The 13,284-nt window shown below is 54.0% G+C and overlaps 2 protein-coding genes across 4 annotated transcripts; one reads left to right on the top strand and one right to left on the bottom strand.

The window, feature by feature from the left end:
* The first annotated feature begins 1,904 nt into the window (after positions 1–1,904).
* Positions 1,905–6,421, top strand: TNNC2 (troponin C2, fast skeletal type). Of its 2 annotated transcripts, XM_001917593.6 has the most exons (7): positions 1,905–3,624; positions 3,861–3,959; positions 5,096–5,147; positions 5,288–5,431; positions 5,523–5,637; positions 5,793–5,929; positions 6,243–6,421. In XM_001917593.6, the coding sequence occupies exons 2-7, from the start codon at positions 3,930–3,932 to the stop codon at positions 6,272–6,274; spliced, it is 510 nt and encodes a 169-aa protein (XP_001917628.3). In that variant the 5' UTR covers positions 1,905–3,624; positions 3,861–3,929; the 3' UTR covers positions 6,275–6,421. The 2 variants fall into 2 exon arrangements, with proteins under 2 accessions (XP_001917628.3, XP_005604726.1); XM_005604669.4 differs by lacking the exon at positions 3,861–3,959 and having other exon boundaries at positions 2,947–3,624.
* A 2,827-nt stretch (positions 6,422–9,248) lies between these two features.
* Positions 9,249–12,620, bottom strand: UBE2C (ubiquitin conjugating enzyme E2 C). 2 transcript variants are annotated; one of them, XM_001503308.7, is made up of 6 exons: positions 12,345–12,620; positions 11,762–11,789; positions 10,953–11,039; positions 10,137–10,341; positions 9,973–10,032; positions 9,249–9,490 (listed from the first exon to the last, which is right to left on the bottom strand). In XM_001503308.7, the coding sequence occupies exons 1-6, from the start codon at positions 12,443–12,445 to the stop codon at positions 9,432–9,434; spliced, it is 540 nt and encodes a 179-aa protein (XP_001503358.2). In that variant the 5' UTR covers positions 12,446–12,620; the 3' UTR covers positions 9,249–9,431. The 2 variants fall into 2 exon arrangements, with proteins under 2 accessions (XP_001503358.2, XP_070103283.1); XM_070247182.1 differs by lacking the exon at positions 12,345–12,620 and adding an exon at positions 11,939–12,070.
* Between the last annotated feature and the right edge of the window lie 664 nt (positions 12,621–13,284).

Raw genomic sequence — 13,284 nt, 5'->3', positions numbered from 1 at the left:
CTGAGTTACTTGCCCAAAGTCACAAAGCTTGCCAAAGGTTTCTGAGAGTGGGTCCTTGCAGCCCAGGTCTCCTGATCTCTGCCTCTTGTTCTTTTCCCACGCCGCAGGCCTGGTAATCTCAGCAAGGTCTCTGGAGGGCCGCAGTAGGTCAAGAAGAATTTATGGTCGCTTTGTCGGAAGGCCTAGGTGTCAGTCCCTAGCTGGACAGATATTGCTAGTTAACAATATAACAAATAAAATCTCTCTGTCAGTAGCTCCTACCCTTTTAGAATGGCACAGGAGAGAGGGGTGGGGGAAATAGCTTGGAACAGAAAACACACTTCCTGCCCCGCCATGTGCTGAAGGGGTGGGGCTCTCATTTCTTAAAGCTCCACTGTGTTCTACATCCTGTTCTAGGCATTTTAAATGGGGTCGCATCGCACCCTCACAACAGCCCTGGAAGGAGGGTGTCGTTGAACAATAATGATCCATTTTCAAGATGAAAAAACAGGCCTATTGACTTTTGCAAAATCCACAGCTAGGAAATAGGGGAGCTGAGATTTAAGGCCAGATCTGTAATTTTAAAGCTCTAACTACTCTTCATTCAGCTTACCAGCAGGGTGTTGGGGCAAAAGAGAAACACTCCATTCATTCATTCATTCATTCAACATTCACTCAAACACTAGCTGAATATTAACTTGTCCTTTGGCATATGCCTCACAAGTCTGGGTACAAAGCAGATGTTCCTAAAACCATGGGTTGTCACAGCATAAGGGTCTCTCAGAAGTCTGGTCTCACACTTCCATTTTACAGATGGGTAGCCTGAGGCTCAGTCAGGGGAAGAGGCTTACCCTAGCTCATACAAACAGGGCCAGAACTAGGAGATCTCCTGATGTCTTGTATTTTCCACTACTCTTAGACTTTGTCTGGATATCTCCCTACAGCCTCCCTGAGAGATGGTCATCAAATTCCTGCTTGCATACATTCAGTGACAGGGAGCTCATTACCTCATGAGGATGCCTGTTCCCATTATTGTTCAACCATGACTGTTAGGAAGTTCCTCCTTATACTGAACCAGATGCCATTCAGTTCAGTGATTCTTACAAGAACACCATATTTATTGGACACTTACTAGCTGAGTGCTGAGTGCTGGGTGCTGTGGAATTCAGTGGTAAACAGGATATGGTCTCTGGTCTGTGAAACTCAGAACAAATCAAGATCATGTGGCATGCTTAGTGCTATGGTTGAGGAAACTACTGGAGACCACCTCAGACTCCTTTGGTCTGGGTGTAGGGGAGGAGGATCCTGGAGGAAGTGTTGTTAAATCTGAGAAAGGGGGGCCAGCCCCAGGACCGAGTGGTTAAGTTTTCACGCTCTGCTTCCGTGGCCCAGTGGCCCAGTTCGCTGGTTCGGATCTTGGGTGTGGACCTACATACCGCTCATCAAGCCATGCTGTGGTGGCATCCCACATAGAAGAACTAGAATGACCTACAACGAGGATACACAACTATGTGCCGGGGCTTTGGGGAGAAAAAAAAAAAAGAGGAAGATTGGCAACAGATGTTAGCTCAGGGCCAATCTTCCTCACCAAAAAGCATACCTAAACCCACCCCCCCCCCCCCAAAACTGAGAAAGTTGATAGGGAAGTAGGCAGGTGAAGAGAGGGAAGATGGGAGTTCCTGGCGGCTACAAAGGGTGGTGTTTGGAGCTGTATTTTAGTCCAACCAGAGCAAAGCAGCATGCAACGGGGAAAGGAAAGGGGAGTGGGACTAGAGGAGTCAGTGGGATGGACCTTGTGTGGCCACTCTAAGTCTGGACCTTGAATAAATGAAAGAACGAATGATGGCTGAGAGTTCTACACTCTCTGTTCCAAAGAGATCAAGTGGTTCCAATGTTTGTGTCCAAATTGGAATCCCCTGGGTGTCGCCGCGCCTTGGCCCTCCACCCGGCTGGAGGAGGCCTTATTTAGCCTGGCCGGGCTCCACTGAGCTTTCCTTGGGAATGTCTATATATAGAGGAAGAGGGCAGCCCAGTTGCCACTGTCCATCTGCCTTCCTTGGTGTCCAGCCCCCTTTCACTGGCCCCAGACTCTGTCCTCAGTCATCTTAGTGCTCTTACTGTTGACTTAGCCGATGTCCATGAATGTTGCCTACTTCCCCAACACCCAGCCTGGACCCTGTGGACTCTCAGGCTGGGCTCCCTTTAGACTTGACTTGATCTTCCCACCCCTTCACTGTCCCGATGGCAGCTGAGCTCCTCCAGACTTCTTCACCAAGCTCTAACAAGGAGCTAGCTGCCCCTTCCTTCTCAGAGAACCTTCACCTGGTCTCTCCTCCCCCCAAAAGCGAATCCCAAACACCTGTTCCCTGGAGAAGTTAAGCAGCTTGTGAGAAGAATCTGCTTGCTTTCTTTTTCTTTTTTTTTTTTTTGGTGAGGAAGATTGGCCCTAATATCTGTTGCCAATCTTCCCTTTTTGGCTTGAGGAAGATTGTTGCTGAGCTAACATCCGTGCCAGTCTTCCTTTATTTTGTATGCAGGATTCCACTACGGCTTGGCTTGATGAGCGGTGTGTGTAGGTCTGTGCCCAGGATGTGAACCCACAAACCCTGGGCCTCTGAAGTGGAGCACACGAAGCGGACCGGCCACTGGGCTGGCCCCATGAATCTGCTTTCAATGTTTATTTCTCCTCGAAATGCACACCCTGTCTCCTGGACCCCTTCAAACACTTCTCCTTCTGGACAAGTCCCCTGAGGGCTGTCTGTTCCAAATTCCCCTCAGTCAGGATTAATAAGAATCGTCAACACAACTATAGATCTTTATGATTTACAAATCTCCCCAGGAAAAAGGGAATAATAATAGTTGCTACCTCATAGGATGAATCCTAGATGAGATCATGTGGTTAAAATGCTTAGCACAGTGTGTGGCACGTCATAGAGCTTCAATAACTGTGGCTGTCTCTTTCCCCTCCTCCTGTCCACTGCCTCTTACCATAGTCCCAAGACAGGACATTCCACTTGCCAAGCACCAACCCTATGTAGCTGGTACAAGATAGGTGACTTACACCTGGGCTCCGCTGACCACAGTTTCTCAGTGAGGGAGGTTATGACTATCCCCATCTCACAGATAAGGAGACTGAAGCTCAGAGTGACATTGCCACCTGCCCAAGGTTGCACAGCTTGCAGAGACAGGACTTGGATCTTGGGTTTTGGCACTTGGATCTTTGGGTTAGGCTTGTGCTCTTCCCTTTCCACTATGCTGCCTCATTTTTCTCTATTCTGATTGTCCTGACCCATCTCGGAGCAAGTGTGCTTCCTGGCGGGGGGTGGGGGGGCCTCGCTAAGGAGGTGGAGCAGCGCAGGTTCTCCTCACAAGAATCTGGGACGTCAAGGCCTGCCACCTGCTCAGAGGTTTCAATTTCTCTGCAAGGGCCCTTGGCTAAATTAGGTAATAGGCTAGGACTCTGGGAGGGGGCTTGCTGACCCCAGGATCTGATTGGCCAGGGTATCCAGTCCTGGGGAGCAGGGAGGTGGGAAGAGAGGGTGTCCCTACAAATCCCAGGGGCTGGAGCGAGCCAAGGCATCTTTGGGTGCTGGAGAGCAGAGGAGGTGACCTGCAGCAGAGGAGTCCCTGGGACTAGCAACCATGGTAAGGACAAGAAGGGACTTCATTCCTTTGCTCGTTGCAATACTTCTGGGCCTCTTTCAGGCCATATCTGGGAGTGCTGTGGGGCAGTAACTTGGGCATTTGAAGATGGAACATGAAGGTTCCTGCAACCCAGGTGTCTTGGAGGAAGCCTGGGAAGAAGGCCTTGACCTTCTCTTGGAAGGGGAGGGCTGGGATGTTCCAGGCATTGATCCTCAAGGCTTGCCGATTCCCTGCAGACCTTCTGAGACTTCCAGCAATGTCCATCATAGAACTGTGAGGGGCTCTTAGCTTGTGTCTTCCTTAGCATGGTGGAGATGGCGACCCCAAGGAACAGAGTGAGTCACCCAGCAAACCAGTGGGAGGGATGGGCTAGAAGCCTGGCCAGACCTTCCTACTGCCAGTGAGAGAAGAATGGCTTCTCTGGAAGATGGGAGGCCTGCAGAGCCTCGAGCTAGCTCAGGTGCAGGGCCCCAAGAGCTCCGAGGGTGATGAGAAGGGGCAGAAGATGAGAGACCAGAGTTAGAGAGACTCCAGCCTCCCAGAGAGGGGTTCTGATTTGGGGCTGTCATTTTCCTCTGAGATTCCCCTCCCCACTTCACTTCAAGGAGTAACTAGATCCCGGAGGCCAGCTGCTGTTGCCCATGCCGGACTAAAAATAGCCTGCCCTCCTGGCACAGGCAAGGAGTGGGGGAGGAGGGGTGGAGGGAGGAGGACAAGGAGGAGGACCAGTGGCCAGCTGGCTGAAGCACTCCTTGGAGGCCTCAGCCCTTCCTTACCACTGGCTTCAGTCCAAAGCCCCCTACCCACATGGCTTGGCTTGGTTGGAACTGGAAACCCCCATAGAAATCTTATTTTCATCCCCATAAGGCCTCTATCACCTTCTGCCCAGCATGAGCGATGTTTACTCCAATGACTGAATCATTAGGAGGAAGCTTAAAACCTCTGTCCCTGCAAGTTCTCGGATGGGAGGGATGACGTGCCTGACTCTTCTTGAGGGTCCCAGTGCCCAGACTATGGCTTGACACTTAGTAGGTGTGCAATAACTTTGTGTTGCATTATTATTTGAGGACAAACGTTTATTGAGCACCTATTAAAAGAGCACCATTAGGAACCAGGAGAACTGCAAAGTCACGCTGGAATGGTGCTGGCACTTTATAGAGCCTGTTCACATCCCTGATTTCCTCTCATCCCTGAGAAGCTGCTGCTAAGAGATGATGTACATTAAGTGACTTGCCCAAGGTTACTGGGGGTTCCTGACTTGACCGATTGGCAAGTGAGAGGTCTTAGGCGTAATCTGTGTTTCCTAATTCTTCAAAATCGGGGTGCTGTGGGGCACACAGAAGGTGTGGCAAGGTGGAGTGGTTCTTCGGAGGACCACAGGGCACTCCCAGAAGTAGGGATGGAGAGAACAGGGTTAAGACAAGAATGCTCTGCGGCTGCCCCTTCTGCTTTCTGACTCTGTCTTCTACAGACAGACCAGCAGGCTGAGGCCCGGTCCTACCTCAGCGAGGAGATGATCGCTGGTGAGTGGGGGCAGGCGGGCTGGATGTGGGCAGCTGTGTGCTGGGGAATGTCTGGGGTCTGAGCAGGGTGGGAGGGTAGATGTGAGGCTGACAGTCAGCCAGGCTCACCTCAGCTCTCTGCCCTCCTTTGCCTCTCTCAGAGTTCAAGGCCGCCTTTGACATGTTTGACGCTGATGGTGGTGGGGACATCAGCGTCAAGGAGTTGGGCACGGTGATGAGGATGCTGGGCCAGACACCCACCAAGGAGGAGCTGGACGCCATCATCGAGGAGGTGGATGAGGACGGTGAGCGAGGAGCCCTCGAGGGAGAGGTGGGATGATGGCCGGGAGAGGCGGCCGTCCAGGGCGCAGGCTCACTCACCACTGCTCCCCTCAGGCAGCGGCACCATCGACTTCGAGGAGTTCTTGGTCATGATGGTGCGCCAGATGAAAGAGGACGCGAAGGGGAAGAGCGAGGAGGAGCTGGCCGAGTGTTTCCGCATCTTCGACAGGTGCATGCGGGGGGTCTGGGAGCCAGGGAAGGCGCCGAGTAGTCCGAGTCTGGCCGGCAGGGCCCGAACGTTCTTTCCGGGTGGGGGTGCACAAGAGGGCGTCGGGCGTGGACAGGGCACCTCACCCCTGCCTGCCCGGTCCATCCGCCCCGAAGGAACGCAGACGGCTACATCGATGCCGAGGAGCTGGCTGAGATCTTCAGGGCTTCCGGGGAGCACGTGACAGACGAGGAGCTCGAATCCCTGATGAAAGATGGAGACAAGAACAACGATGGCCGCATTGACTTCGACGGTGAGGGCCGCGGGAGCATGGGGAGCGGGGACCAAGTCACGCGGGAGCGCCCAGGACGTGGCACTCGTGCCGCCGGCACCCACGCCGGTGTCCTTAGCCTTGCGGGCCGGGCTGGACCAAGTTCCTCCCCACGTCCCGCGGGGGAGCAGGCAGCTCCTGTTGTGTAATTTATCACTTAGTGACAAAAGACCACCTTTGCGTGGCTGGAGCCCGGGCCAGGTCTCACTCGCCCCTGCGCTGCGCCCCTGGCACAGGCCTCCGCGTCCGTTCCGAGAGACCCCCCTGACCGTCTCTCCACCCCCCCTCCCCGCAGAGTTCCTGAAGATGATGGAGGGCGTGCAGTAAGAAGCCGGCCCTCGCCTCCGCCAGACTGCGCGTCTTCCTGGCGTGAGGGGCGCTGCCCCGCCGGCTCCCATTCTCCACCTCGGGAGGGGGGCGCGACCCCTTCTGGGTCTGTGTCTAGAAGGAATAAAAGCAAACATTGCAAAGCGACTGGCCTGAGTGAGGGGAGCCCCGAGGGAGCAGGTCTCAGGGGTCGCCTGGCTGGGCCGCCGTCCAGGGCGCCAGCCCTGCTGGCGCCACTAGAGCGCCCCCCGCCTCCTCCAAGGAAAGGCGACCTGAGCAGCGGGTTGCGAAAGGGCGCCGGGTCCCAGGAGCCGGACCCCGCGATCACCGAGTGCCAGGCGGCGCTCGACGCACTCGGCTGGTTCGCGGTGGGCTGCCGGCAGCTGGCGCTGGGCGTGGGCACCTCGGCCGACCGGCTGCGGTGGCGCCTGGCGCTGGAGGAGGGAGGCCGCGCGGGGCTTCGAACCGAGGCAGGGTGAATCGGCGGCTCGCGGAGGGTGCCTGGGACGGCGGGTAGGGTCAGGGGGCGGCAGGAGGCTGGAACCCGGGGGAGGTAGGGGTAAGGCCTCTTCCCTGCCCCACGGTCCGTGCTTTCTGGAGCCTTTGGGTCTTGTCCGCTGGCTACCAGGCTGGGGATGGAGGGAGTGGGTCCATCTACCCCAGGCAGTATTATTCCTGCTTGACCTATTCTACTTGGTCTGTTCTTCTGAGAACGTATAGGTGCTCCGTACTCGCGATGGGGGGGAGGGTTGGGGCACACAGCCCGAAAGGAGGTTCTGACCTCATGGACCCTGGATCAACGCCTGGTTGCCCTGTCTTCAGTCCAATGCGCTCAACAGAGGGCCATCAGCATGATCTAAGAGGAAATCTGACCTGGCCACTCCTCTGTTGAAAGTCCTTCAAGGCTCCCTATTGCATTTAGAATCAAATCCAAATTCCTTTTCCTCCCTTTCTCACTCGCTTCCCACAATTCCCAGCCACCCATCCCCTCCCAGCCTCCAGTCACATTGGGCAATCTGTCATTCCTGCTCTTTATGTGGGGTGCGCTTTCAAGCCTTTGGGCCTTTGCACATGCTGTTCTCCCTCCTTCCAATGCCCTTTCTCTTCTGATAAGCCTGGCAAATCCTTCAACCCAGCTCACATACCATCTCCAAGACACCAGGCGCCAGCATAGATACCGTCTTCTCCTCCTGTGATCCTTGCCCCCAGTGGCTGCACTCCTGGCTCCCGTGGCTCTTTGTACACAACTCAGTTATAGCAGGTGTCAGATCAAAGCTAACTAAGTGCAGCGGTGGCTTAGCTTCGGAGTCGGGCTCCTGAGTTTGAATCCTCACTGCTGGTGACAAACCACTCAGTTTCCTAATCTGTAAAATGGGGGTGGTGATAGTACTCACCTCACAGGGTTGTGAGAAAGAGTTAATGTGTGCAAAGTGCTTAGAACAGAGCCAGGCACATAGTCAGCATTTAATAAATGCTATCAGCATCATTATCATCATCTTGAAACATTGACCTCTACTGTTCCTCATTGGGACAGCCCTTCCTCTCCAACGCCTTCATGATCTCTTCTTCCTTCCTTGTCCCATTCATGTTTCCCAGACTGTATTTCCAGCCAGACTCGGTGCTGGAGTTTAGTAATCATCACTGTTGAGTGCCCACTGTGTGCTGTGCCCCATGTCATGCAGGCATTGTCTCATTCATTCACATGACCCCAGGGGCAGACGCTGTCATTGTCTCCATCTTACAGTCGAGGACACTAAGGTATAGTGAGGTGAAGCGCCCAGGCACACAGACAAAAACCTAGATGATATCGCTCTGTGGTGGAGACAGGAGCAAGGCTCTTAACTGTGAAACCATCTACCTGTTGACGGTTCTACCTGGATGTCCTGAGTGCTTCAAAATAACCTTGCCCTGAACTCATAACTCCCCTCCCCTCCATCATGTTCTCCTGTGTCCCTGTCTTAGGGATGGTACCCTAAGGGATGGGGCCCAAGTCAGGAATTCTGGAGCTCATTTTCCCCCTCTAATTTACGTCCTGTGCCCTGCTGCTTTCTTCCTATCTCCTTACCATTGCATCCCTCCTCTCCATGCCCACTCAGTGTCATAACCTGGGCAGCCAGCATTGCTCACCAGGCTGTTAACAGTTAACCTCCTCTCTGCACACCTGGTGCTGTTTGTCCACCTTGGAGATCTTCCTGCAGGACCTGAGCTGGGCCCATCACCTCAGCCTGCTCTTCCCCTGGCTGGGACCCAGCTGGTCAGTCCAGGGGTTTCCTCCCAGGGTCCCAAAGGTTGGGGCTAGTGGAAAGATGGTTCCAGGGGCTGGGGGCCTGGGCCAGTGGGTGCAGCAACTGGAGGAATTGCTGGTGGAGATGGACCAGGAGGTGAACGTGCCCTCTTGGAGTGTGGAGCCATCTATGGGGGACCCTGGACAAATGAGTCAAGAGCTCAGCCCTGAGGGATCCAACAAGGAAGGGGCTTTCCCTGGCTGTCTCCTCAGACCCTGGGCCTGCTGTAGGGGAATCTGTGCCTTCTTTCCCCTTTTTCAGGGCCAGAACATCTACTGTCAGAAAGTAGATGGCTGGTCCTCCCCTTCCTAACCTCCTCATCCCGACCTCCCTCCCCCACCAACTCTCTCTCTTTCCACATCCATAGTGGTTTCAGCCTAAGGTCTGGTTCAGCCTCATCTGCAACACAGCTGGGGCAGCTCCAATATTCACTAACATTCCTGGTGCATGTCACAACTCCACAGAAATAGGCATTATGGTGACACCTATCTTACGGACAAGGAAACAGATGCAGAGTCATAAAATAACTAAGGTCACAAGGGAACAAATTCTAGTCACCTCACTGGCTCGGCCCTACAGCCTATCAGCTGCTTCTCCTCCCTGGGCAAGAGCCCAGATGCTAAGCGTGGCACTTCCAACCCTAGGGCAACTACAAGGCGACACCTTGTAAAAAACCAAACCAAACCAAATGCATTTATTTACTATATTCATCACAAGGGCTCAACCAGAGACTTAACTTAAAAAACAGAAACAAAACAAAAATGACACCACAGCTTAAGATACAGGGTTGTATACAGAAATCAGGGAAATGACAGACAGACATCTAAGGAAAAAATAAAAAGACCACACAAGGAGAAGCTGGGCAGCCCGGGTCAGGGCTCTTGGCTGGAGACTTGCTTTGAGTAGGTTTCTTGCAGGTACTTCTTAAAGGCTGGAAGAGAACAGGCAACTCTTGGTGAGCGATGGGGACAGGAGTTAAAGTGGGCAGGAGGGCAGCTTGACCAGGGGAGGAGAAGTTTGGGGGAGAGGGGCGGGGCAGAGGAGTTCCAGCACAACAGACTCCCCCTCTGCTGCTCACCAGGTCAGGTCTCCCGGACGGGCCCTGCTTCCAGTGAGACTGGGAAGACTTAGTGGCAAGTCATTTGCACAAGTCTTTTCGACGTGTACTTAAAAAGCCTCTCAACCTACAGTAATGCTTTCCACATTACGGTTAATTTTCTGATTTTATAGCAAACAAGCAGACCAGAAACACCAGGGCAGAGGCAGAACTGCGTTACCTGGCTTGACAACCCCCCAACCCCCCAAACCCAGCCCTCAGGACACACTCCCAAGTCACCCGGATCCTTTTGTTAGAGGGCGCCTTTGAAGGTTGGGGAGGGATCACCCTGTGCCAGAGAAGGACAAAGGACCCACCTGTGGGGTTTTTCCAGAGCTCAGCAGCATGTGTGTTCAAAGGGCTATCAATGTTGGGTTCTGTGGGGAGAGAAAAGGAAAATGGTCAGGGCGTAGAAGAGGCTGGCCCGGGGAGTCCTGACAGGTTCCCAGGTTGCAGAGGAGGGGCCGGTCTCAGAAGTTACCTCCTAGTAGGCTCTGGATGGAGAGCAGGATGGTCCTGACATCATACAGGGCGGACCACTTGTCCTTCAGGATGTCTAGGCAGATGTTACCCTGGGTGTCCACGTTGGGGTGGTAGCAGGGCGTGAGGAACTTCACCGTGGGCGCGTTGTACGGGTAGCCGCTGGGGAACTCCAGGGAGAGCTTATACCTCAGGTCTTCGTACACCTGGTGTTGGAGAAGCAGAGGCGGGGAGTAAGCTTCCCCACCCTGAGCCTCATATCCCAACCCAAGCCCCACATATGGGGCTTGCCAGGACCTTTGCGTTTGTCTGGGACTTGACAGAAGACAAAGTCTTCCACTGGTTTTCGTGCTTTCTCTCTTATCTGGGAGACATCAGTGATCCTTTGGTCTAAGGGTTGTAAATTGGCACCCTGAGGGCTCCCACAGCTGTGTTTTAGTCCAATTAAATTATTAGTTGCCAACACGTAAAAATTAGGAGATTTTGGACTTGGATCTAGATTTCTGTCTTATCTTAAAGTAGATGTGTGGCAACGGGAAGCTACCGTCTTGCGACTTGCGCCCTTCCATTGGCCAAAGTTCTCAGTTGTCCTCCATTCTTTTCCTTGCTCTCTGCCCACTGTAGGCAGCTAAGATGGAGAGCCCTGCTTTAAACCCACCCTCTTATTGAACAGAGGGAGAGGCCAAGGCTATAGGCTCAGAGCAGAACAGACACAGGGGAGTGTCCTGCCAGGCTAAAGACTTGAAGCAGACCTGGCACTTGGATCTCACCTCCTACCTCTCCCCAGACCCAGCAAAGTCACCACCACTACACTTACCGTGCCAGCTGCTCCATGGATGGTCCCCACCCATTTGAAAAGGTTGTCTGATTCAGGGAAGGCAGAAATTCCTTTGTCTCCAGACATCTGGGGAGGAAACAACACTTGCTGGGCTGCAGAGTACACTTTTGGGAATAGCAAAGGGGGTCAATGGGTGAACCCCTTTCCCTTAATCTCATCATATTTTGATTCAAAATAAAGCAACCAGACCAAATTGATAGGCTTCTCTGAGGACGTGATTAGATTCTCGGGGCTGAATATGCCCCTCTGGGAGGAGTATTGGGATTATGTACCCATAATCTTGTTGGTTGCTGGGAATTCAATTCAGCATGCTATTGAGTGTCTGTTATGTACAAAACCCAGACACTATTCACAGACTAGGGAGATACGCAACATACAATACGGGCACTGAAGGACTTGAGTTGAATATTCAGGGTTAATGTAGACAAGGTCATCTAGGAAGGAACCATTCCAAGGTATGACAGGACTAAGGGTGGAGAGTTGGATGTGGGTAAATCTTAGGGCAGGGAAGTAGGGCCAGGCAGGACAGGGGACGGCCTGTATGGCTTCTGGGAATTGTATTTTAGAGAAAACTTCATTGTGGAGAGATGGGGTTGGGAGTAGGGACTGCTGGAAGAAAAGGTGTAGGTGAGTGTATTAACTTCATCCTAGAAGAGAGAAAACTGGACTCATCTTTTTACCTCCATGTCTAGCAAAGAGCCTGATGGAAGAAAAGAGGCTACTGATAAATGAGTGGAAGGTAGGAGGGTGGACCAAATGGCTGGGGATCTGGACAGGTAGTCACTCACCATGAGAGTCATCAGCTCCTGCTGTAGCCTGCAAAAAGAGCATTCGGGGTCACCTAGGAGTCTGGATGGGCCAGGCCTCCAGCGGGGGCATCTCCTCCCACCCTAATCTCTCTGCAGCAACTGTCATGGGGGCACTCCCTACCCTGGGAGGTCAGATTCAGCTGCGGACACACTCACCCCCATTTCCATAGGAGGGTCTTAGTGAGTCCTCACCCTCCCTAATTCCAGGCTCCCGTAGGACAGTTCTGGCGTGTTCTTAACCCCTACTGCTCCTCCGGCGTCTGTCTCGGTGCCGGATCTTAATTCCTCCCCTCCTCCACCCCCCGCCCCGCCCCGCCCAGCCACCAAGGGTCCTCGGTGCATCTTCATCTTCGCTCAGACGCGAAGGATCCTGGCAACATGACAACCCCTTCTTTCCTCCGTCGGGAGGGTCTCTAAAGAGCGCCCCAAGCGCCTGGCGTGTCCCTCCACCTTCTAGATCTCACTCGCTCCAGCAGGAGGTAGCGGTCCCGGAAGTCTTCGCTTTCGGCCCCACAGCCCAGGGCGTACCAGGCCCGGAGGGTGTGACCTCCGCCCCACTCACCTCTTGCCCACGGGGCCACGGGCGGCACCCCCGCTGGGCTCGGCTCCTTTACGGGCGGCGGCGACGCTGGCGGCGGCTGGATCGCGGTTCTGGGAGGCCATCGGGCAGAGCCGGCAGGGAGACAGGAACTCGGAGAACACGACTGCAACTGCAGGGCTGCGGGCCCGGCCGCCCGCGTTTGAATTGTAACTCTCCGGCAGCGCTGGCCAATCAGAGGGCCGCTTGGGTTTGATCCAGCCAATGGGGCGCGCCAGAGCGCCCTGTCACCGCGCAACTGCTAGACCCACCCACCAGCGCATCGCTATTGGGCGACGGGATTCTGCTTCTGAGGGGCGATTGGCAGGAGAGGCCGCCATTAACCAACCAGTCTGTAGCGGATTGGTGGCCTTTGGAAAACGCCGACCATTAAAGGGCTAAGAAAAAGTCCACGTGGGATGAGCCCCATTAGGTCAAACGCTCGAGTACTGCCGGGAATACGTAGCCGGGAATACAAGGCACGCCCAGACAGGATCCCTACTCCAAGGGGAATCGCCCAGCACTGGTACTCTTCCCTCAGAGAGGAAACCTCTGGTCCTCCCCCTGTTATATCCTGGGCATCTTTCTTGGGGCCCTAAGTGTCTGAAAATTCACGCGAGGGGAAAAACTAGAGGCTGATGGCCAGAGCAGGAGACCCCCTACTGGAAAACAGCTCCACGTGCTGCCTCTCCAACGGTCTGCTGTGACCTTGGGCACATCATTTAGTGTTTTAACCTGTAAAATAGAGGTAATAAAAGCCACTCTGCATTTTTCATATGGTTCTGTCATCCACTTCGCATGGTGCTAGCGATCACATTCTGCTGCTTCCATACCTTAGTTGGGTGAGGAAATGAGAAAGCGGGACAGGGAACGTTGGCAAGGTACATGGTGTTCCTCGTCTTGTCTCATAAAGCAGATACGCATG

This window comes from Equus caballus, chromosome 22 (genome assembly GCF_041296265.1).
Source record: "Equus caballus isolate H_3958 breed thoroughbred chromosome 22, TB-T2T, whole genome shotgun sequence".
In the NCBI taxonomy this organism is placed as follows: Eukaryota; Metazoa; Chordata; class Mammalia; order Perissodactyla; family Equidae; genus Equus; species Equus caballus.
This window is presented reverse-complemented; position numbering and strand designations above follow the sequence as displayed.